The sequence below is a fragment of the Salmo salar genome, chromosome ssa20, assembly GCF_905237065.1.
Source record: "Salmo salar chromosome ssa20, Ssal_v3.1, whole genome shotgun sequence".
NCBI lineage: Eukaryota > Metazoa > Chordata > Actinopteri > Salmoniformes > Salmonidae > Salmo > Salmo salar.
In genome coordinates, this window is record NC_059461.1 from 90,269,381 (window position 1) to 90,293,758 (window position 24,378).

Below are 24,378 nucleotides of genomic sequence, written 5' to 3' on the forward strand. Positions count from 1 at the left end.
TACCGGGGAGCAGTCTACAGGGTTACATACCGGAGAGCAGTCTACAGGGTTACATACCGGAGAGCAGTCTACAGGGTTACATACGGGGAGCAGTCTACAGGGTTACCGGAGAGCAGTCTACAGGGTTACATACCGGGGAGCAGTCTACAGGGTTACATACCGGAGAGCAGTCTACAGGGTTACATACCGGGGAGCAGTCTACAGGGTTACATACCGGGGAGCAGTCTACAGGGTTACATACCGGGGAGCAGTCTACAGGGTTACATACCGGGGAGCAGTCTACAGGGTTACATACCGGGGAGCAGTCTACAGGGTTACATACCGGAGAGCAGTCTACAGGGTTACATACCGGGGAGCAGTCTACAGGGTTACATACCGGGGAGCAGTCTACAGGGTTACATACCGGGGAGCAGTCTACAGGGTTACATACCGGAGAGCAGTCTACAGGGTTACATACCGGAGAGCAGTCTACAGGGTTACATACCGGGAGAGCAGTCTACAGGGTTACATACCGGAGAGCAGTCTACAGGGTTACATACCGGAGAGCAGTCTACAGGGTTACATACCGGGGAGCAGTCTACAGGGTTACATACCGGGGAGCAGTCTACAGGGTTACATACCGGGGAGCAGTCTACAGGGTTACATACCGGAGAGCAGTCTACAGGGTTACATACCGGAGAGCAGTCTACAGGGTTACATACCGGGGAGCAGTCTACAGGGTTACATACCGGAGAGCAGTCTACAGGGTTACATACCGGGGAGCAGTCTACAGGGTTACATACCGGGGAGCAGTCTACAGGGTTACATACCAGAGAACAGTCTACAGGGTTACATACCGGGAGAGCAGTCTACAGGGTTACATACCGGGGAGCAGTCTACAGGGTTACATACCGGAGAGCAGTCTACAGGGTTACATACCGGGGAGCAGTCTACAGGGTTACATACCGGGGAGCAGTCTACAGGGTTACATACCGGGGAGCAGTCTACAGGGTTACATACCGGAGAGCAGTCTACAGGGTTACATACCGGGAGAGCAGTCTACAGGCTTACATACCGGGGAGCAGTCTACAGGGTTACATACCGGGGAGCAGTCTACAGGGTTACATACCGGAGAGCAGTCTACAGGGTTACATACCGGGGAGCAGTCTACAGGGTTACATACCGGAGAGCAGTCTACAGGGTTACATACCGGGAGCAGTCTACAGGAGAGCAGTCTACAGGGTTACATACCGGAGAGCAGTCTACAGGGTTACATACCGGAGAGCAGTCTACAGGGTTACATACCGGAGAGCAGTCTACAGGGTTACATACCGGAGAGCAGTCTACAGGGTTACATACCGGAGAGCAGTCTACAGGGTTACATACCGGAGAGCAGTCTACAGGGTTACATACCGGAGAGCAGTCTACAGGGTTACATACCGGAGAGCAGTCTACAGGGTTACATACCGGAGAGCAGTCTACAGGGTTACATACCGGAGAGCAGTCTACAGGGTTACATACCGGAGAGCAGTCTACAGGGTTACATACCGGAGAGCAGTCTACAGGGTTACATACCGGAGAGCAGTCTACAGGGTTACATACCGGAGAGCAGTCTACAGGGTTACATACCGGAGAGCAGTCTACAGGGTTACATACCGGGGAGCAGTCTACAGGGTTACATACCGGAGAGCAGTCTACAGGGTTACATACCGGAGAGCAGTCTACAGGGTTACATACCGGAGAGCAGTCTACAGGGTTACATACCGGAGAGCAGTCTACAGGGTTACATACCGGAGAGCAGTCTACAGGGTTACATACCGGAGAGCAGTCTACAGGGTTACATACCGGGGAGCAGTCTACAGGGTTACATACCGGAGAGCAGTCTACAGGGTTACATACCGGAGAGCAGTCTACAGGGTTACATACCGGAGAGCAGTCTACAGGGTTACATACCGGAGAGCAGTCTACAGGGTTACATACCGGGGAGCAGTCTACAGGGTTACATACCGGGGAGCAGTCTACAGGGTTACATACCGGGGGAGCAGTCTACAGGGTTACATACCGGGGAGCAGTCTACAGGGTTACATACCGGAGAGCAGTCTACAGGGTTACATACCGGAGAGCAGTCTACAGGGTTACATACCGGGGAGCAGTCTACAGGGTTACATACCGGGGAGCAGTCTACAGGGTTACATACCGGAGAGCAGTCTACAGGGTTACATACCGGGGAGCAGTCTACAGGGTTACATACCGGGGAGCAGTCTACAGGGTTACATACCGGGGAGCAGTCTACAGGGTTACATACCGGGGAGCAGTCTACAGGGTTACATACCGGGGAGCAGTCTACAGGGTTACATACCGGGGAGCAGTCTACAGGGTTACATACCGGGGAGCAGTCTACAGGGTGACATACCGGGGAGCAGTCTACAGGGTTACATACCGGAGAGCAGTCTACAGGGTTACATACCGGAGAGCAGTCTACAGGGTTACATACCGGAGAGCAGTCTACAGGGTTACATACCGGAGAGCAGTCTACAGGGTTACTTTCTGGGAACCTTTCTTGTTGCTGTTTGTTTTTTTGGTTTTCTTAGCTCAGCAAATTTTTGTATTCCAATTTTCCCATGACATTTTGTTAATGTTTGTATGTTGTCTGTTCGTATATATACTGTTTTTCTTGTTTATATGTAAACCTGCCCGGGGAATGCAGACGGAAATCTGTTGTCTAAATCTGGTACAAAATCTTTTCTCAAGTGTCCTGAGGCTCATGTTTTGTTGTACATTGTCCCTGTTCAAATCAACGTAATAATAACAACAATGTTATTTCTCAATCAAAATGTGTCGCACACGTCAATGACTTCTTACTATTAGCTTAATACAATTGGTCCAACTGCGCGCTTCTGATTGGTCCAACTGCGCGCACTTCTGAACGCTCTTCTGATTGGTCCAACTGAACGCTCTCCTGATTGGTCCATGAAGTTGAGGTAGCCCTCTCCCCCTAACTCACCCATGAAGTTGAGGTAGCCCTCTCCCCCCAACTCACCCATGAAGTTGAGGTAGCCCTCTCCCCCAACTCACCCATGAAGTTGAGGTAGCCCTCTCCCCCCAACTCACCCATGAAGTTGAGGTAGCCCTCTCCCCCCAACTCACCCATGAAGTTGAGGTAGCCCTCTCCCCCCAGAGCGTGTGTGAGGAGGCGGATCATCTTATGTAGCTGGATGCCTCGGTCGATGACGGGAGTCATGGGGATCAGGGAACTCATGTTGGTGTACATCTCTTTATCCATCAGCCAGAACGCCAGGGACTTATCACCTACCAGAGACTACAGACAGAGATGAAGAGAGAGAGATGAAGAGAGAGAGATGGAGAGAGAGAGAGATGGAGAGAGAGAGATGGAGAGAGAGAGAGAGAGACAGATGAAGAGAGAGATGAAGAGAGAGAGATGGAGAGAGAGAGAGATGGAGAGAGAGAGATGAAGAGACAGAGATGAAGAGAGAGAGAGAGAGATGGAGAGAGAGAGATGGAGAGAGAGAGATGGAGAGAGAGAGAGATGAGAGAGAGAGAGAGAGACAGAGATGAAGAGAGAGAGATGAAGAGAGAGATGGAGAGAGAGAGATGGAGAGAGAGAGAGAGATGAAGAGAGAGAAACCCCTTTTGTGAGTGTAATGTTTATTTCACTTTCGTTTATGATCTATTTCACTTGCTTTTTTTAGTGTAAACATATGTCTTCCTTGCCAATAAAGCCCTTTGAATTGAATTGAAAGAGATGCAGAGAGAGAGAGAGAGAGAGAGAGAGAGAGAGAGAGATATATCAAAAGCCCAAAAGGATGTATTTTGTATTTATGATGGATCCTCATAAATCGACTGCCAGCTAATCTTCCTGGGGTCCGGCGGAATTAAGGCAGTTATACAATTTTAAAAGCATAACAAAACATTCATTACATAATTCACAACACACTAAGTGTGTTCCCTCAGGCCCCTACTCCACTACCACATATCTACAACACACTAAGTGTGTGCCCTCAGGCCCCTACTCCACTACCACATATCTACAACACACTAAGTGTGTTCCCTCAGGCCCCTACTCCACTACCACATATCTACAACACACTAAGTGTGTTCCCTCAGGCCCCTACTCCACTACCACATATCTACAACACACTAAGTGTGTTCCCTCAGGCCCCTACTCCACTACCACATATCTACAACACACTAAGTGTGTTCCCTCAGGCCCCTACTCCACTACCACATATCTACAACACACTAAGTGTGTTCCCTCAGGCCCCTACTCCACTACCACATATCTACAACACACTAAGTGTGTTCCCTCAGGCCCATACTCCACTACCACATATCTACAACACACTAAGTGTGTTCCCTCAGGCCCCTACTCCACTACCACATATCTACAACACACTAAGTGTGTTCCCTCAGGCCCCTACTCCACTACCACATATCTACAACACACTAAGTGTGTGTCCCTCAGGCCCCTACTCCACTACCACATATCTACAACACACTAAGGTGTGTCCCTCAGGCCCCTACTCCACTACCACATATCTACAACACACTAAGTGTGTTCCCTCAGGCCCCTACTCCACTACCACATATCTACAACACACTAAGTGTGTTCCCTCAGGCCCCTACTCCACTACCACATATCTACAACACACTAAGTGTGTTCCCTCAGGCCCCTACTCCACTACCACATATCTACAACACACTAAGTGTGTTCCCTCAGGCCCCTACTCCACTACCACATATCTACAACACAAAATACATGTGTACGTGTGTATGAGTGTATGTTATTATGTGTGTATGTGCGTGTGTCTGCGCCTGTGTGTGTTGCTTCACAGTCCCCGCTGTTCCATAAGGTGTATTTTTATCTGTTTATCTGATTCTACTGCTGCATCAGTTACCTGATGTGGAATAGAGTTCCATGTAGTCATGGCTCTATGTAGTACTGTGCGCCTCCCATAGTCTGTTCTGGACTTGGGGACTGTGAAGAGACCTCTGGTGGCGTGTCTTGTGGGGTATGGATGGGTGTCTGAGCTGTGTGCCAGTAGTTTAGACAGACCTCTGGTGGCATGTCTTGTGGGGTATGCATGGGTGTCCGATCTGTGTGCAAGTATTTTAAACAGACAGCTCGGTGCATTCAACATGTCAATACCTCTCAAACACAAGTAGTGATGAAGTCAATCTCTCCTCCACTATGAGCCATGAGAGATTGACATGCATATTATTAATGTTAGCTCTCTGTGTACATCTAAGGGCCAGCTGTGCCTTCCCTGTTCTGAGCCAATTGTAATTTTCCTAAGTCCCTCTTTGTGGCACCTGACCACACGACTGAACAGTAGTCCAGGTGCGACAGAACTAGAGTCTGTAGGACCTGCCTTGTTGATAGTGTTGTTAAGAAGGTAGAAACTAGAGTCTGTAGGACCTGCCTTGTTGATAGTGTTGTTAAGAAGGTAGAAACTAGGGCCTGTAGAACCTGCCTTGTTGATAGTGTTGTTAAGAAGGTAGAAACTAGGGCCTGTAGGACCTGCCTTGTTGATAGTGTTGTTAAGAAGGTAGAAACTAGGGCCTGTAGGACCTGCCTTGTTGATAGTGTTGTTAAGAAGGTAGAAACTAGGGCCTGTAGGACCTGCCTTGTAGATAGTGTTGTTAAGAAGGTAGAAACTAGGGCCTGTAGGACCTGCCTTGTTGATAGTGTTGTTAAGAAGGTAGAAACTAGGGCCTGTAGGACCTGCCTTGTAGATAGTGTTGTTAAGAAGGTAGAAACTAGGGCCTGTAGGACCTGCCTTGTTGATAGTGCTGTTAAGAAGGTAGAAACTAGGGCCTGTAGGACCTGCCTTGTTGATAGTGTTGTTAAGAAGGTAGAAACTAGGGCCTGCAGGACCTGTCTTGTTGATAGTGTTGTTAAGAAGGTAGAAACTAGGGCCTGTAGGACCTGCCTTGTTGATAGTGTTGTTAAGAAGGTAGAAACTAGGGCCTGTAGGACCTGCCTTGTTGATAGTGCTGTTAAGAAGGTAGAAACTAGGGCCTGCGACCTGCCTTGTATAGTGTTGTAAGAAGGTAGAAACTAGGGCCTGTAGGACCTGCCTTGTTGATAGTGCTGTTAAGAAGGTAGAAACTAGGGCCTGTGGACCTGCCTTGTTATAGTTTGTTAAGAAGGTAGAAACTAGGGCCTGTAGGACCTGCCTTGTTGATAGTGTTGTTAAGAAGGTAGAAACTAGGGCCTGTAGGACCTGCCTTGTTGATAGTGTTGTTAAGAAGGTAGAAACTAGGGCCTGTAGGACCTGCCTTGTTGATAGTGTTGTTAAGAAGGTAGAGCAGTGCTTTATTATGGACAGACTTCTCCCCAACTTAGCTATTGTTGTATCATTATATTTTGACCACGACAGTTTACAATCTAGGGTTACTCCAAGCAGTTTAGTCATCTCCACTTGCTCAATTTCCACATTATTTATTACAAGATTTAGTTCAGGTTTAGTGAATGATTTGTCTCAAATACAAAGCTTTTAGTTTTTGAAATATTTAGGACTAATTTACTCCTTGCTACCCATTCTGAAACTAACTGCAGCTCTTTGTTAAGTGTTGCAGTCATTACAGTCGCTGTGGTAGTTGATGTGTATAGTGTTGAGTCATCCGCATACATAGACACACTGGCATGTCGTTAGTAAAGATTGAAAAAGGTAAGAGGCCTGGACAGCTGTCCTGGGGAATTCCTCATTCTACATGGATTATGTTGGAGAGGCTTCCGTTAAAGAACACCCTCTGTGTTCTGTTAGACAGGTAACTCTTTATCCACATTATAGCAGGGGGTGTAAAGCCATTATAGCAGGGGGTGTAAAGCCATTATAGCAGGGGGTGTAAAGCCATTACCCAAATGTTTTCCCAGCAGCAGACTATAATTGATAATGTCAAAAGCCGAAATGAAGTCTAAAAAAACAGCCCCTACAATCTTTTTATCATCAATTTCTCTCAGCCAATCATCAGTCAATTGTGTAAGCCCTTCTATAAGCGTGCTGAAAGTTTGTTGTTAATTTGTTTACTGTAAAATAGCATTGTATCTGGTCAAACACCATTTTCCACAAAACTTTACTAAGGGTTGGTAACAGTGCTCCCGAGTGGTGCAGCGGTCTAAGGCACTGCATTCTCAGTGCAAGAGGCGTCACTACAGACCCTGGTTCGAATCCAGGGACTGTAGTGGTAGTGAGTGTTGCAACCAAGGACAGATTATTTTTTGCGCTAAATGCTTCAGCACTCGACTGTCCCGTTCCGTGAGATTGTGTGGCCTACCACTTCGGGGCTGAGCCGTTGTTGCTCTTAGATGTTTCCACTTCACAATAACAGCACTTACAGTTGACCGGGGTAGCTCTAGCAGGGCAGAAATTTGACGAACTGACTTGTTGAAAAGGTGGCATCCTATGGCAGTGCCACGTTGAAAGTCACTGAGGTCTTCAGTAAGGCTCATTCTACTGCCAATGTTTGTCTATGGAGATTGCATGGAGGTGTGCTCGATTTTAATACGGCTGTCGATAAACGAGTGAGGCTGAATTGGTAGAATCTACTCATTTGAATGTGTGTCCACATACTTTTGGTCATGTAGTGTAGAGAGAGAGAGAGAGAGATAGAAAAACAGATCAGGGAACTCATGTTGATGTACATCTCTTTATCCATTAACCAGAAGGACAGGGACGTATCACCTACCACGGACTAGGGACATATTATGGGGTACATACACATTTCATTGACAGACACAGTTACAAATCGAGAGCTTGGGACTATAACGTTCGATCTACAAAACAAATTATTCTGATATAAATTGGCTTTAAAGTTCCCGAACCCACAATGGTTTGAAATTATGTCATTTTATTTACAGTATTTTATTAGGTAGAAAACATTGAACAGAACAAGGCCATGTAAGTAACTCAATTTGGACAAAAAAAATGCAGATAGAACTGTCCTAGTCCCCAATCCTTAATGTAAATGTGGAGATAGGGCAACTCCAGTCCTCCAGTCCTCCAGGGCCTGATTGATGTCACAGTTTTGCCCCAGCTAACACACCTGACTCCAATAATCACCTACTCATGATCTTCAGTTCAGAATGCAATTTGATTCATCAGCTGTTTTGCTAAGGGATGGAGAACAGTGTGACACTAATCAGGCCCCCCGAGGACTGGAGTTGTCCACCCCTGGACTAGAGGGACAGTACAGAAAGGAAGTGGGGAAACGGAGGATAGAAACACAGGTCTCCAGAGGCAATATGCGGTCCAGTTCACCCACCAGAGATAAAACTAGAACCGTGTTAAATGAAGGAATAAAGAGTTGTGATGATGGGTTGGTTGTGTTACCTGGTCGTGGCTCTCAGCGTAGGCGATGCAGTTCTCTCCGTATCGTCTGTTTGTCAGAGTGTAGACAATGTTACCCATGTCCCAGGCCTCGTCTGCTAACTCCTTCAGAATCTACACGTCAACATAAGACAAGAGGAATTACTGAATACAGCTGCATAATACACAAGGAGTACAATAGGAAGGGTGGAGACTGGGATTGAACCCCGATCTCCAGTGGGAGACTAGAGTATGACTGGGGGGGGGATTCTCTCTCTCTCTCTCATGTATATGAGTAGAAGTGCCACCTGAGGAGAGTGGAGTAGCTTCATCTCTAATCCCCCATTGACTTTGGAGGGTTACTGTTCACCAGAGAGTTCAACGGTCTGTCTGTCCACACAACACCAGCTAGCTTCATCACATTCTCACATGATTTTATTTCAGTGGCCCTTATGGCATGATTTGTGATAAAGACAAGAGATAATTCAGACAGCAACATCAACACGATGATCTCAGTGATAATTCAGATGGAATTATTTGCAGGCATAGGTGTACCTGTGTCGGGAAATAAAGCACGACTTGGAATGCTGCTCGTCCAATCAGCATCCAGGAGCCAAACAACCCGTTTTATAATAGTCTATTTTTCCATGTCCCTCTCTAGATTTATTCTGAACAAAAAATATAAACGCAACATGCAACAATTTCAAAGATTTTACTGAGTTTGAGTTCATATAAGGAAATCAGTCAATTGAAATTAATTCATTAGGCCCTTATCTATGGATTAAACATGACTGGGCAGGGGCGCTGGAGAGCTAGGCCCAGCCAATCAGAATTCATTTCCCCCAACAAAAGGTCTTTATTACAGACATAAATACTCCTCAGTTTCATCAGATATCCAGGTAGCTGGTCTCAGACAATCCTGCAGGTGAAGAAGCCGGATGTGGAGGTCCTGAGCTAGAGTGGTTACACGTGGTCTGCGGTTGTGAGGCCGGTTGGACGTACTGCCAAATTCTCTAAAATGACGGAGGCGGTTTATGGTAGAGAAATGAACATTAAATTCTCTGGCAACAGTTCTGCCAAACATTCCTTCAGTCACCATGCCAATTGCACGCTCCGTCAAAACTTGAGACATCTGAGGCATTGTGTTGTGTGACAAAACTGCACATTTTAGAGTGGCCTCTTATTGTCCCCAGCACAAGGTGCACCTGTGTAATGATCATGCTGTTTAATCAGCTTCTTGATATGCCACACCTGTCAGGTGGATGGATTATCTTGGCAAAGGAGATATGCTCACTAACAGGGATGTAAACATATTTGTACACAACATTTGAGAGAAATAAGTAAGTAGATTAAACAGCAGCAAAGTACACAACTACACTAAATTAAACTCAACTACAGTAAAGTAAGCAGACAACTACAGTAAAGTAAGCAGACAACTACAGTAAAGTAAGCAGACAACTACAGTAAAGTAAGCAGACAACTACAGTAAAGTAAGCAGACAACTACAGTAAAGTACAGAGCTAAACTAAATTAAACTAAACTGCAGTGAAGTAAGTAGATTCAACTGGAGTAAAGTACATAGATTCAACTACAGTAAAATAACTAGACAACTACAGTAAAATAACTAGACAACTGCAGTAAAGGAAGTAGACTCAACTGCAGTAAAGGAAGTAGACTCAACTGCAGTAAAGGAAGTAGACTCAACTGCAGTAAAGGAAGTAGACTCAACTGCAGTAAAGGAAGTAGACTCAACTGCAGTAAAGGAAGTAGACTCAACTGCAGTAAAGGAAGTAGACTCAACTGCAGTAAAGGAAGTAGACTCAACTGCAGTAAAGGAAGTAGACTCAACTGCAGTAAAGGAAGTAGACTCAACTGCAGTAAAGGAAGTAGACTCAACTGCAGTAAAGGAAGTAGACTCAACTGCAGTAAAGGAAGTAGACTCAACTGCAGTAAAGGAAGTAGACTCAACTGCAGTAAAGGAAGTAGACTCAACTACAGTAAAGGAAGTAGACTCAACTACAGTAGGAGCTGGAAGGCTGGATTAACAGCATGGATTCTCCACTTGTCTGTGTGTAAAACTAATACAGTATATATCTGCATGGTGCTGTGATTTCTCCTTTTGTGTCAGTCTACGGCCTACAGTCTACAGTCTATGGCCTACAGGCTACGGCCCACAGTCTACAGTCTATGGCCTACAGGCTACGGCCCACAGTCTACAGTCTATGGCCTACAGGCTACGGCCCACAGTCTACAGTCTATGGCCTACAGGCTACGGCCCACAGTCTACAGTCTATGGCCTACAGGCTACGGCCCACAGGCTACAGGCTACGGCCCACAGTCTACAGGCTACGGCCCACAGTCTACAGGCTACGGCCTACAGTCTACAGGCTACGGCCCACAGTCTACAGGCTACGGCCCACAGTCTACGGCCTACAGTCTACGGCCCACAGTCTACAGCCCACAGTCTACAGGCTACGGCCCAAAGTCTACAGGCTACGGCCCACAGTCTACAGCCCACAGTCTACAGGCTACGGCCCACAGTCTACAGGCTACGGCCCACAGTCTACAGGCTACGGCCCGCAGTCTACGGTCTACGGCCCACAGTCTACGGCCTACAGTCTACAGTCTACGGCCCACATTCTACGGCCCACAGTCTACAGGCTACGGCCCACAGTCTACGGCCCACAGTCTACAGGCTACGGCCCACAGTCTACAGGCTACGGCCCACAGTCTACAGGCTACGGCCCACAGTCTACGGCCCACAGTCTACAGGCTACGGCCCACAGTCTACAGGCTACGGCCCACAGTCTACAGGCTACGGCCCACAGTCTACAGTCTACGGCCCACAGTCTACAGGCTACGGCCTACAGTCTACGGCCCACAGTTTACAGGCTACGGCCCACAGTTTACAGGCTACGGCCCACAGTCTACGGCCCACAGTCTACGGCCCACAGGCTACGGCCTACAGTCTACACAGTCTACAGGCTACGGCCCACAGTCTACAGGCTACGGCCCACAGTCTACAGGCTACGGCCCACAGTCTACAGGCTACGGCCCACAGGCTACGGCCTACAGTCTACGGCCTACAGTCTACAGGCTACGGCCTACAGGCTACGGCCCACAGGCTACGGCCCACAGTCTACAGGCTACGGCCCACAGTCTACAGGCTACGGCCCACAGTCTACAGGCTACGGCCCACAGTCTACAGGCTACGGCCTACAGTCTACAGGCTACGGCCCACAGCCTACAGTCTATGGCCCACAGTCTACGGCCTACAGTGTACAGTCTACGGCCCACAGTCTACAGTCTACGGCCCACAGTCTACGGCCTACAGTCTACAGTCTACGGCCCACAGTCTACAGCCCACAATCTACAGGCTACGGCCCACAGTCTACAGGCTACGGCCCACAGTCTACAGGCTACGGCCCACAGTCTACAGGCTACGGCCCACAGGCTACGGCCTACAGTCTACGGCCTACAGTCTACAGGCTACGGCCTACAGGCTACGGCCCACAGGCTACGGCCCACAGTCTACAGGCTACGGCCCACAGTCTACAGGCTACGGCCCACAGTCTACAGGCTACGGCCCACAGTCTACAGGCTACGGCCCACAGCCTACAGTCTATGGCCCACAGTCTACGGCCTACAGTCTACAGTCTACGGCCCACAGTCTACGGCCCACAGTCTACAGGCTACGGCCCACAGTCTACAGCCCACAGTCTACAGGCTACGGCCCAAAGTCTACAGGCTACGGCCCACAGTCTACAGCCCACAGTCTACAGGCTACGGCCCACAGTCTACAGGCTACGGCCCACAGTCTACAGGCTACGGCCAGCAGTCGACAGTCTACGGCCCACAGTCTACGGCCTACAGTCTACAGCCCACAGTCTACGGCCCACAGTCTACAGGCTACGGCCCACAGTCTACAGGCTACGGCCCACAGTCTACAGGCTACGGCCCACAGTCTACAGGCTACAGTCTACGGCCCACAGTCTACAGGCTACGGCCCACAGTCTACAGGCTACGGCCCACAGTCTACAGGCTACGGCCCACAGCTGCTACAGTCTACGGCCCACAGTCTACAGGAGCTACGGCCCACAGTCTACAGGCTACGGCCCACAGTCTACAGGCTACGGCCCACAGTCTACAGGCTACGGCCCACAGTCTACAGGCTACGGCCCACAGTCTACAGGCTACGGCCCACAGGCTACGGCCCACAGTCTACAGGCTACGGCCCACAGTCTACAGGCTACGGCCCACAGTCTACAGGCTACGGCCCACAGTCTACAGGCTACGGCCCACAGGCTACGGCCTACAGGCTACGGCCCACAGTCTACGGCCCACAGTCTACAGGCTACGGCCCACAGTCTACAGGCTACGGCCCACAGTCTACAGTCTGACTGAGGCTGTGTAAATCTGCTTCGTGTGTGTCTGTGTGTGCTTGGGGGGGGGGGGTATGGCTGTGTCGTCCTGCTCTGCGTGTGTGTGTGTGTGTGGGTGGTTGAGGGATTTTGGCCATGCTGTGAAGCTGTACAATACATCTACCCAGCCTTTTATCTTGGAGTCAAACTTTACTTTATTTAGTAAAAGGAGATGTGTAGAGAGTTGAAAAGCGTGACAGGGAAACTGCGTGCAGCCTCTTACATGCTGTGTGTGTGTGTGTGTGTATCCTCACACATTGTTAATGTACTCTGCCTCTCTCAGCAGGGGGTTTACCCCTCACACACACACACACACACACACACACACACACACACACACACACACACACACACACACACACACACACACACACACACACACACACAATACCAACCGCTCTCAGCCTAGTCTGACCTTCCTTAGTAATGCTTGGCTAGCTGACCAGTCAGTCAGTTGTGTGTGTGTGTGTGTCAGTTAGTCAGCATGCTGTATACCACTACGCTAGGTACCACTGAGATCCAGCCCTGCGTGTCCATCGGTCCGCTAACCTTAACGTTCTGCTGGATTAGTCAGGCCCTGCCTGTCGCTGGAGACGCCACTGCTTCAAACAACATGGACTCGCTAGTTCAATATTCATCTGGAGAGGGATTTCTTTCTGGTTGCAGTTTTTCCTGAATCATTTTTGTTTGGTCCCCCGAGGAGGGGCCGTGGATGGTCTGGCTAGAGGGAAGCGAGCGAAGCGCACCGTGTTAATTCATGCATTTTATCAGCGCTGGGAAGTGGTCATGTGTTTCTGAATGCAGATACAGGATGTGTGTTCTATTTCTGAATGTAGATAGAGATCCTGTGAGGCCAGCTGAATGTAGATAGAGAGGTCCTGTGAGGCCAGCTGAATGTAGATAGAGAGGTCCTGTGAGGCCAGCTGAATGTAGATAGAGAGGTCCTGTGAGGCCAGCTGAATGTAGATAGAGATCCTGTGAGGCCAGCTGAATGTAGACAGAGATCCTGTGAGGCCAGCTGAATGTAGATAGAGAGGTCCTGTGAGGCCAGCTGAATGTAGATAGAGAGGTCCTGTGAGGCCAGCTGAATGTAGACAGAGATCCTGTGAGGCCAGCTGAATGTAGATAGAGAGGTCCTGTGAGGCCAGCTGAATGTAGACAGAGATCCTGTGAGGCCAGCTGAATGTAGATAGAGCTCCTGTGAGGCCAGCTGAATGTAGATAGAGAGGTCCTGTGAGGCCAGCTGAATGTAGATAGAGATCCTGTGAGGCCAGCTGAATGTAGACAGAGATCCTGTGAGGCCAGCTGAATGTAGACAGAGATCCTGTGAGGCCAGCTGAATGTAGACAGAGATCCTGTGAGGCCAGCTGAATGTAGATAGAGAGGTCCTGTGAGGCCAGCTGAATGTAGATAGAGATCCTGTGAGGCCAGCTGAATGTAGACAGAGATCCTGTGAGGCCAGCTGAATGTAGACAGAGATCCTGTGAGGCCAGCTGAATGTAGATAGAGAGGTCCTGTGAGGCCAGCTGAATGTAGATAGAGATCCTGTGAGGCCAGCTGAATGTAGACAGAGATCCTGTGAGGCCAGCTGAATGTAGATAGAGAGGTCCTGTGAGGCCAGCTGAATGTAGATAGAGATCCTGTGAGGCCAGCTGAATGTAGACAGAGATCCTGTGAGGCCAGCTGAATGTAGATAGAGAGGTCCTGTGAGGCCAGCTGAATGTAGATAGCGATCCTGTGAGGCCAGCTGAATGTAGACAGAGATCCTGTGAGGCCAGCTGAATGTAGACAGAGATCCTGTGAGGCCAGCTGAATGTAGATAGAGATCCTGTGAGGCCAGCTGAATGTAGATAGAGAGGTCCTGTGAGGCCAGCTGAATGTAGATAGAGATCCTGTGAGGCCAGCTGAATGTAGATAGAGAGGTTATTTGAGGTAGAAGCCCCTCAGTGATATGAATGGGCAGGGATAGAGGCCCCTCAGTGATACGAATGGGCAGGGGTAGAGGCCCCTCAGTGATACGAATGGGCAGGGGTAGAGGCCCCTTAGTGAAATAAATGGGCAGGGATAGAGGCCCCTCAGTGATACGAATGGGCAGGGGTAGAGGCCCCTCAGTGATACGAATGGGCAGGGGTAGAGGCCCCTCAGTGATACGAATGGGCAGGGGTAGAGGCCCCTTAGTGGAATAAATGGGCAGGGTTTGAGGCCCCTCAGTGATACCTGTGTACATCTGTCTGTGTGTGTTCTGGTGTATTGTGCTATGTGTGTTCTTCCAAAACATCTCTCCAGTTCCCCTGGCTCCTCCAGCTGGGCCTCTTGCATTGCTGGAGAACATCTCTCCAGTCCCCTGGCTCCTCCAGCTGGGCCTCTTGCATTGCTGGAGAACATCTCTCCAGTCCCCTGGCTCCTCCAGCTGGGCCTCTTGCATTGCTGGAGAACATCTCTCCAGTCCCCTGGCTCCTCCAGCTGGGCCTCTTGCATTGCTGGAGAACATCTCTCCAGTTCCCCGGCTCCTCCAGCTGGGGATCCTGCACTGCTGTGAACACAGTCTGTGTGTGTGCGCTGCATCGCCAGTATGACTGATTAATATGACTAATGTGGGTGGCTTCAGAAAGCTGTTAGCATCAACAGGCTGTGTGTATCTGTGTGTTAGCACCAACCAACAGGCTGTGTGTATCTGTGTGTTAGCACCAACCAACAGGCTGTGTGTATCTGTGTGTTAGCACCAACAGGCTGTGTGTATCTGTGTGTTAGCACCAACAGGCTGTGTGTATCTGTGTGTTAGCACCAACAGGCTGTGTGTATCTGTGTGTTAGCACCAACAGGCTGTGTGTATCTGTGTGTTAGCACCAACAGGCTGTGTGTATCTGTGTGTTAGCATCAACAGGCTGTGTGTATCGGTGTGTTAGCATCAACAGGCTGTGTGTATCTGTGTGTTAGCCCCAACAGACTGTGTGAAATGTGTGTTAGCACCAACCAACAGGCTGTGTGTATCTGTGTGTTAGCACCAACCAACAGGCTGTGTGTATCTGTGTGTTAGTACCAACCAACAGGCTGTGTGTATCTGTGTGTTAGCACCAACCAACAGGCTGTGTGTATCTGTGTGTTAGCACCAACCAACAGGCTGTGTGTATCTGTGTGTTAGCACCAACCAACAGGCTGTGTGTATCTGTGTGTTAGCGCCAACAGGCTGTGTGTATCTGTGTGTTAGCGCCAACAGACTGTGTGTATATGTGTGTTAGCACCAACCAACAGGCTGTGTGTATCTGTGTGTTAGCACCAACCAACAGGCTGTGTGTATCTGTGTGTTAGTACCAACCAACAGGCTGTGTGTATCTGTGTGTTAGTACCAACCAACAGGCTGTGTGTATCTGTGTGTTAGCACCAACCAACAGGCTGTGTGTATCTGTGTGTTAGCACCAACCAACAGGCTGTGTGTATCTGTGTGTTAGCACCAACCAACAGGCTGTGTGTATCTGTGTGTTAGCACCAACCAACAGGCTGTGTGTATCTGTGTGTTAGCGCCAACAGGCTGTGTGTATCTGTGTGTTAGCGCCAACAGGCTGTGTGTATCTGTGTGTTAGCGCCAACAGGCTGTGTGTATCTGTGTGTTAGCGCCAACAGGCTGTGTGTATCTGTGTGTTAGCACCAACAGGCTGTGTGTATCTGTGTGTTAGCACCAACAGGCTGTGTGTATCTGTGTGTTAGCGCCAACAGGCTGTGTGTATCTGTGTGTTAGCGCCAACAGGCTGTGTGTATCTGTGTGTTAGCACCAACAGGCTGTCTGTATCTGTGTGTTAGCACCAATAGGCTGTGTGTATCTGTGTGTTAGCACCAACAGGCTGTGTGTATCTGTGTGTTAACACCAATAGGCTGTGTGTATCTGTGTGTTAGCGCCAACAGGCTGTGTGTATCTGTGTGTTAGCACCAACAGGCTGTGAAAAATGAAGCTTTCCTAATGCAGCAGATAAGGTAGCAGTCTAAGTTGGTGATTGGATCTGATTAGAACCACGTCACTCCTAATGGATCATTATACAAAAGCCCTCACATTTAACAGACAACCTTCCCTGCAGCTACAACAGATTGATATGTAATGGAAACAATTAAGAGCTGAAGGAGGATTGGAGAGGGGAGGAGGAGAGGAGGAGAGGAGGAGAGGAGGAGAGGGGAGGAGGATAGGGGAGGAGGAGAGGCGGAGAGGAAAGGAGGAAAGGAAAGGAGGAGAGGAAGAGAGAGGAGGAGGAGAAGAAGAGGAAAGGAGGATAGGAGAGAGGAGGAGGAGAAAATAGGAGAGGAGGAAAGGAAGAGGGGAAGAGGAGAGGAGGAGAGGGGTAGATGAGAGGAAATTAAGACAGGGGAAGAGGAAAGGGGAGGGAAGGATAGGGGAAGAAAACAGAGGGGCGAGCAAGGAAAACTAAGCACGAGGAAGAAAGAGAGAGGGAGAGAGGGAGAGCTCTCAAATTAGAGAGAGAGGAGGAGAGAGAGAGAGAGACGAGAGGAGGAGCTGTGTGTACTCTCAGGGAATCCCTGCTCTCCAGCCTACACCTGATTGGTGTATTTACTATGACTGTCCTGATTGGTGTATTTGCTATGACTGTCCTGATTGGTCTATCTGCTATGACTGTCCTGATTGGTCTATCTGCTATGACTGTCCTGATTGGTCTATCTGCTATGACTGTCCTGATTGTCTATCTGCTATGACTGTCCTGATTGGTCTATCTGCTATGACTGTCCTGATTGGTCTATCTGCTATGAGTGTCCTGATTGGTGTATCTGCTATGAGTGTCCTGATTGGTCTATCTGCTATGAGTGTCCTGATTGGTCTATCTGCTATGACTGTCCTGATTGGTCTATCTGCTATGACTGTCCTGATTGGTCTATCTGCTATGACTGTCCTGATTGGTGTACCTGCTATGACTGTCCTGATTGGTCTATCTGCTATGACTGTCCTGATTGGTCTATCTGCTATGACTGTCCTGATTGGTCTATCTGCTATGACTGTCCTGATTGGTGTACCTGCTATGACTGTCCTGATTGGTTTATCTATTACTCAATTCACTCTGACAGAAAGAATATACTTAATCTCTCCTGACTTCATTCCTTCATTATTAGCTGGTTTATGTAACATAGTAACTTCATTCCTTCATTATTAGCTGGTTTATGTAACATAGTAACTTCATTCCTTCATTATTAGCTGGTTTATGTAAAGAGGTGGGTGTTGTTCTCTCCGCCTGTGTGTTCCAAATTGCACCCTATTCCCGATATAGTGAAGCCCTTTTGACGAGGGCCCATAGGGGCTACTTGGGACACAATCCGTCTCTCAGTGGTCCTGGTACCTTTGCCTCCATGGTAAATAGACCAGTAATATTACCATTAAAGTAGCTAACAGTAATATTACCATTAAAGTAGGTAACAGTAATATTACCATTAAAGTAGATAACAGTAATATTACCATTAAAGTAGCTAACAGTAATATTACCATTAAAGTAGCTAACAGTAATATTAACCATTAAAGTAGCTAACAGTAATATTAACCATTAAAGTAGCTAACAGTAATATTAACCATTAAAGTAGATAACAGTAATATTACCATTATAGTAGCTAACAGTAATATTACCATTAAAGTAGCTAACAGTAATAGTAACCATTAAAGTAGCTAACAGTAATATTACCATTAAAGTAGCTAACAGTAACATTAACCATTAAAGTAGCTAACAGTAATATTAACCATTAAAGTAGATAACAGTAATATTACCATTAAGGTAGCTAACAGTAATATTACCATTAAGGTAGCTAACAGTAATATTAACCATTAAGGTAGCTAACAGTAATATTAACCATTAAAGTAGCTAACAGTAATATTAACCATTAAGGTAGCTAACAGTAATATTAACCATTAAAGTAGCTAACAGTAATATTAACCATTAAAGTAGATAACAGTAATATTACCATTAAGGTAGCTAACAGTAATATTAACCATTAAAGTAGCTAACAGTAATATTAACCATTAAAGTAGCTAACAGTAATATTACCATTAAGGTAGCTAACAGTAATATTAACCATTAAGGTAGCTAACAGTAATATTAACCATTAAGGTAGCTAACAGTAATATTAACCATTAAGGTAGCTAACAGTAATATTACCATTAAGGTAGCTAACAGTAATATTAACCATTAAGGTAGCTAACAGTAATATTAACCATTAAGGTAGCTAACAGTAATATTAACCATTAAGGTAGCTAACAGTAATATTAACCATTAAAGTAGCTAACAGTAATATTAACCATTAAAGTAGCTAACAGTAATATTAACCATTAAGGTAGCTAACAGTAATATTAACCATTAAGGTAGCTAACAGTAATATTAACCATTAAGGTAGCTAACAGTAATATTAACCATTAAGGTAGCTAACAGTAATATTAACCATTAAGGTAGCTAACAGTAATATTACCATTAAGGTAGCTAACAGTAATATTAACCATTAAGGTAGCTAACAGTAATATTAACCATTAAGGTAGCTAACAGTAATATTAACCATTAAGGTAGCTAACAGTAATATTAACCATTAAGGTAGCTAACAGTAATAGTAGCTAATCATTAAATTAGCTAACAGGTCCACAGACGATGCAATCGTCATCACATTGCCCTAACCCATCTGGACAAGAGGAATACCTATGTAAGAATGCTGTTCATTGACTCTAGCTCAGCATTCAACACCATAGTACAGTCCAAGCTCATCATTAAGCTCGGGGCCCTGGGTCTGATCCCCGCCCTGTGCAACTGGGTCCTGGACTTCCTGACGGGCCGCCCACAGGTGGCGAAGGTAGGAAATAACATCTCCACTTCGCGGATCCTCAACACTGGGTCCCCACAAGGGTGCGAGCTCAGCCTCTTCCTGTACTCCCTGTTCACCCATGACTGCGTGGCCATGCACGCTTCCAACTCAATCATCAAGTTTGCAGACGACACTACAGTGGTAGGCTTGATTACCAACAGCGACGAGACGGCCTACAGGGAGGAGGTGAGGGCCCTCGGAGTGTGGTGTCAGGAAAACAACCTCACACTCAATATCAACAAAACAAAGGAGATGATCGTGGACTTCAGGAAACAGCAGAGGGAGCACCCCCCTATCCACATCGACGGGACAGTAGTGGAGAGGGTGGAGAGTTTTAAGTTCCTCGGTGTACACATCAGGAACAAACTGAAATGGTCCACCCACACAGACAGCGTGGTGAAGAAGGCACAGCAGCGCCTCTTCAACCTCAGGAGGCTGAAGAAATTTGGCTTGTCACCAAAACCCTGACAAACTTTTACAGATGCACAATCGAGAGCATCCTGTCGGGCTGTATCACCGCCTGGTACGGCAGCTGCTCCACCCACAACCGTAAGGCTCTCCAGAGGGTAGTGAGGTCTGCACAACGCATCACCGGGGGCAAACTACCTGCCCTCCAGGACACCTACACCACCCGATGTCACAGGAAGGCCAAAAAGATCATCAAGGACAACAACCACCCGAGCCACTGCCTGTTCACCCCGCTACCATCCAGAAGGTGAGGTCAGTACAGGTGCATCAAAGCTGGGACCGAGAGACTGAAAAACAGCTTCTATCTCAAGGCCATCAGACTGTTAAACAGCCATCACTAACTCAGAGAGGCTGCTGCCTACATTGAGACTCAATCACTGGCCACTTTAATAAATGGATCACTAGTCACTTTAAATAATACCACTTTAATAATGTTTACATATCTTACATTACTCATCTCATGTGTATATACTGTATTTTATACCATCTACTGCGCCTTGCCTATGCCGCTCGGCCATCACTCATCCATATATTTATATGTACATATTCTCATTCACCCCTTTAGATTTGTGTGTATTAGGTAGTTGTTGGGAAATTGTTAGATTACTTGTTAGATATTACTGCATATTACTGTCGGAACTAGAAGCACAAGCATTTCACTACACTCACATTAACATCTGCTAACCATGTGTATGTGACCAATAACATTTTATTTTATTTTATATTACCCATTAAAGTAGCGAACAATAATGTGGGCTAATGACCGTCTCTGCCTGTGAAGGTGGAAAATGCTTTGCTTACTGAACCATGTGTGTGTTTGTTTGTACGTGTGCATCTGTCCACAAACACTCTCCGTTTCACCTCTCACCCCATGTTCACCTCTCACCCCATGTTCACCTCGCACCCCATGTTCACCTCGCACTTGGCCTCACTAACTGCAGCGTTCAGTCTCATCCAGGGTGATTCTATTAGCTAATTGCCCTCCCCGGGTCTGCCTGTATGGAGGGAACCGGAGGTGGCAGAGTTAGACAACGCTCTCCCCGTCTCTTCTCTCCCTGCACTCCTTCTGCAAGGATGATTACACTGTGAGGTGAGAGAACAGAGCACAATTTTACAGGAGCTAGTAAAGCCCGAGGCAGAGAGATAGAGAGCGATAGAGAGAGGTAGTGAGAGAGAGAAGCAGTGAGAGAGATGCAGTGAGAGAGAGAGAGAACACGAGCGAGAGAGTAGTGTTGAGAGAAAGAGAGAGAGAGAAGCGTTGAGAGAGAAGCAGTGACAGAGAGAGAGACAGACAAGCAGTGAAAGAAGCAGTGAGAGAGAGACAGAGAGAGAGAGAGACAGACAAGCAGTGAAAGAAGCAGTGAGAGAGAGACAGAGAGAGAGAGAGAGAGAAGCAGTGAGAGAGCGAGAGAGAGAGAGAGAGGGAGAGAGCGAGAGATAGACAGACAAGCAGTGAAAGAAGCAGTGAGAGAGAGACAGAGAGAGAGAGAGAGAGAGAGAGAGAAGCAGTGAGAGAGCGAACGAGCAAGAGAATTTGCGTGGGCAGAAAGTTCATTAATCTGCAGAAGAGTGAGAGAGAACACAGAAAAGGAAGGAGGAAGGTATTTCACAGTATCTGGGGGGGATGAAGTGTGATACTTACGTTTCCTCTTCTCCATTCCTCTCCTCCCTGTAGGAGGTCTACAGTAATTATCTGGCTGAGCTGAAGTCTGTCTGTGAATTAGTGTTCCACAGGAGGGATTCTGACACACAGATCAATTGAGGAACCAATGGGTCAGGGAGGCTTTTAAAAACACTCCCTCTAGCCCCGTGACCTCTCCTCCTCTAGCCCCGTGACCTCTCCTCCTCTAGCCCCGTGACCTCTCCTCCTCTAGCCCCGTGACCTCTCCTCCTCTAGCCCCGTGACCTCTCCTCCTCTAGCCCCGTGACCTCTCCTCCTATAGCCCCGTGACCTCTCCTCCTATAGCCCCGTGACCTCTCCTCCTATAGCCCCGTGACCTCTCCTCCTCTAGCCCCGTGACCTCTCCTCCTATAGCCCCGTGACCTCTCCTCCTATAGCCCCGTGACCTCTCCTCCTATAGCCCCGTGACCTCTCCTCCTATAGCCCCGTGACCTCTCCTCCTATAGCTCTGTGACCTCTCCTCCTGAACAGTACTATTATACTGGTCCCCCTCCTATAGCTCTGTGACCTCTCCTCCTGAACAGTACTATTATACTGGTCCCCCTCCTATAGCTCTGTGACCTCTCCTCCTGAACAGTACTATTATACTGGTCCCCCTCCTATAGCTCTGTGACCTCTCCTCCTGAACAGTACTATTATACTGGTCCCCCCTCCTATAGCTCTCGTGACCTCTCCTCCTGAACAGTAGCCCCGTGACCTCTCCTCCTCTAGCCTGTGACCTCTCCTCCTCTAGCCTCTGTGACCTCTCCTCCTCCTAGCCCCGTGACCTCTCCTCCTATAGCCCCGTGACCTCTCCTCCTATAGCCCCGTGACCTCTCCTCCTATAGCCCCGTGATCTCTCCTCCTATAGCCCCGTGACCTCTCCTCCTATAGCCCCGTGACCTCTCCTCCTGAACAGTACTATTATACTGGTCCCCCTCCTATAGCTCTGTGACCTCTCCTCCTGAACAGTACTATTATACTGGTCCCCCCCCCCATCTCTTTCCTCCTTCCTCCCCTCCTATAGCTCTGTGACCTCTCCTCCTGAACAGTACTATTATACTGGTCCCCCTCCTATAGCTCTGTGACCTCTCCTCCTGAACAGTACTATTATACTGGTCCCCCTCCTATAGCTCTGTGACCTCTCCTCCTGAACAGTACTATTATACTGGTCCCCCTCCTATAGCTCTGTGACCTCTCCTCCTGAACAGTACTATTATACTGGTCCCCCTCCTATAGCTCTGTGACCTCTCCTCCTGAACAGTACTATTATACTGGTCCCCCTCCTATAGCTCTGTGACCTCTCCTCCTATAGCCCCGTGACCTCTCCTCCTATAGCCCCGTGACCTCTCCTCCTGAACAGTACTATTATACTGGTCCCCCTCCTATAGCTCTGTGACCTCTCCTCCTGAACAGTACTATTATACTGGTCCCCCTCCTATAGCTCTGTGACCTCTCCTCCTGAACAGTACTATTATACTGGTCCCCCTCCTATAGCTCTGTGACCTCTCCTCCTGAACAGTACTATTATACTGGTCCCCCTCCTATAGCTCTGTGACCTCTCCTCCTGAACAGTACTATTATACTGGTCCCCCTCCTATAGCTCTGTGACCTCTCCTCCTGAACAGTACTATTATACTGGTCCCCCTCCTATAGCTCTGTGACCTCTCCTCCTGAACAGTACTATTATACTGGTCCCCCTCCTATAGCTCTGTGACCTCTCCTCCTGAACAGTACTATTATACTGGTCCCCCTCCTATAGCTCTGTGACCTCTCCTCCTGAACAGTACTATTATACTGGTCCCCCTCCTATAGCTCTGTGACCTCTCCTCCTGAACAGTACTATTATACTGGTCCCCCCCCATCTCTTTCCTCCTTCCTCCCCTCCTATAGCTCTGTGACCTCTCCTCCTGAACAGTACTATTATACTGGTCCCCCCCCATCTCTTTCCCTCCTTCCCTCCCCCTCCTATAGCTCTGTGACCTCTCCTCCTGAACAGTACTATTATACTGGTCCCCCTCCTATAGCTCTGTGACCTCTCCTCCTGAACAGTACTATTATACTGGTCCCCCTCCCATCTCTTTCCCTCCTTCCCTCCCCCTCCTATAGCTCTGTGACCTCTCCTCCTATAGCCCCGTGACCTCTCCTCCTGAACAGTACTATTATACTGGTCCCCCTCCTATAGCTCTGTGACCTCTCCTCCTGAACAGTACTATTATACTGGTCCCCCTCCTATAGCTCTGTGACCTCTCCTCCTGAACAGTACTATTATACTGGTCCCCCTCCTATAGCTCTGTGACCTCTCCTCCTGAACAGTACTATTATACTGGTCCCCCTCCTATAGCTCTGTGACCTCTCCTCCTGAACAGTACTATTATACTGGTCCCCCTCCTATAGCTCTGTGACCTCTCCTCCTGAACAGTACTATTATACTGGTCCCCCTCCTATAGCTCTGTGACCTCTCCTCCTGAACAGTACTATTATACTGGTCCCCCTCCTATAGCTCTGTGACCTCTCCTCCTGAACAGTACTATTATACTGGTCCCCCTCCTATAGCTCTGTGACCTCTCCTCCTGAACAGTACTATTATACTGGTCCCCCCTCCTATAGCTCTGTGACCTCTCCTCCTGAACAGTACTATTATACTGGTCCCCCTCCTATAGCTCTGTGACCTCTCCTCCTGAACAGT

The 24,378-nt window shown here is 48.1% G+C and overlaps 1 protein-coding gene across 1 annotated transcript in view; it reads right to left on the reverse strand.

The window, feature by feature from the left end:
- gbe1b (glucan (1,4-alpha-), branching enzyme 1b) overlaps window positions 1-24,378 on the reverse strand; it is a 318,001-nt gene that overhangs the window by 108,908 nt on the left and 184,715 nt on the right. The window contains exons 11-12 of the mRNA XM_045704110.1: window positions 8,334-8,444; window positions 3,127-3,298 (exon numbers count right to left, since the gene is read on the reverse strand). Coding sequence (XP_045560066.1) covers window positions 3,127-3,298; window positions 8,334-8,444 — 283 coding nt within the window. The remainder of the gene's footprint in view (window positions 1-3,126; window positions 3,299-8,333; window positions 8,445-24,378) is intronic.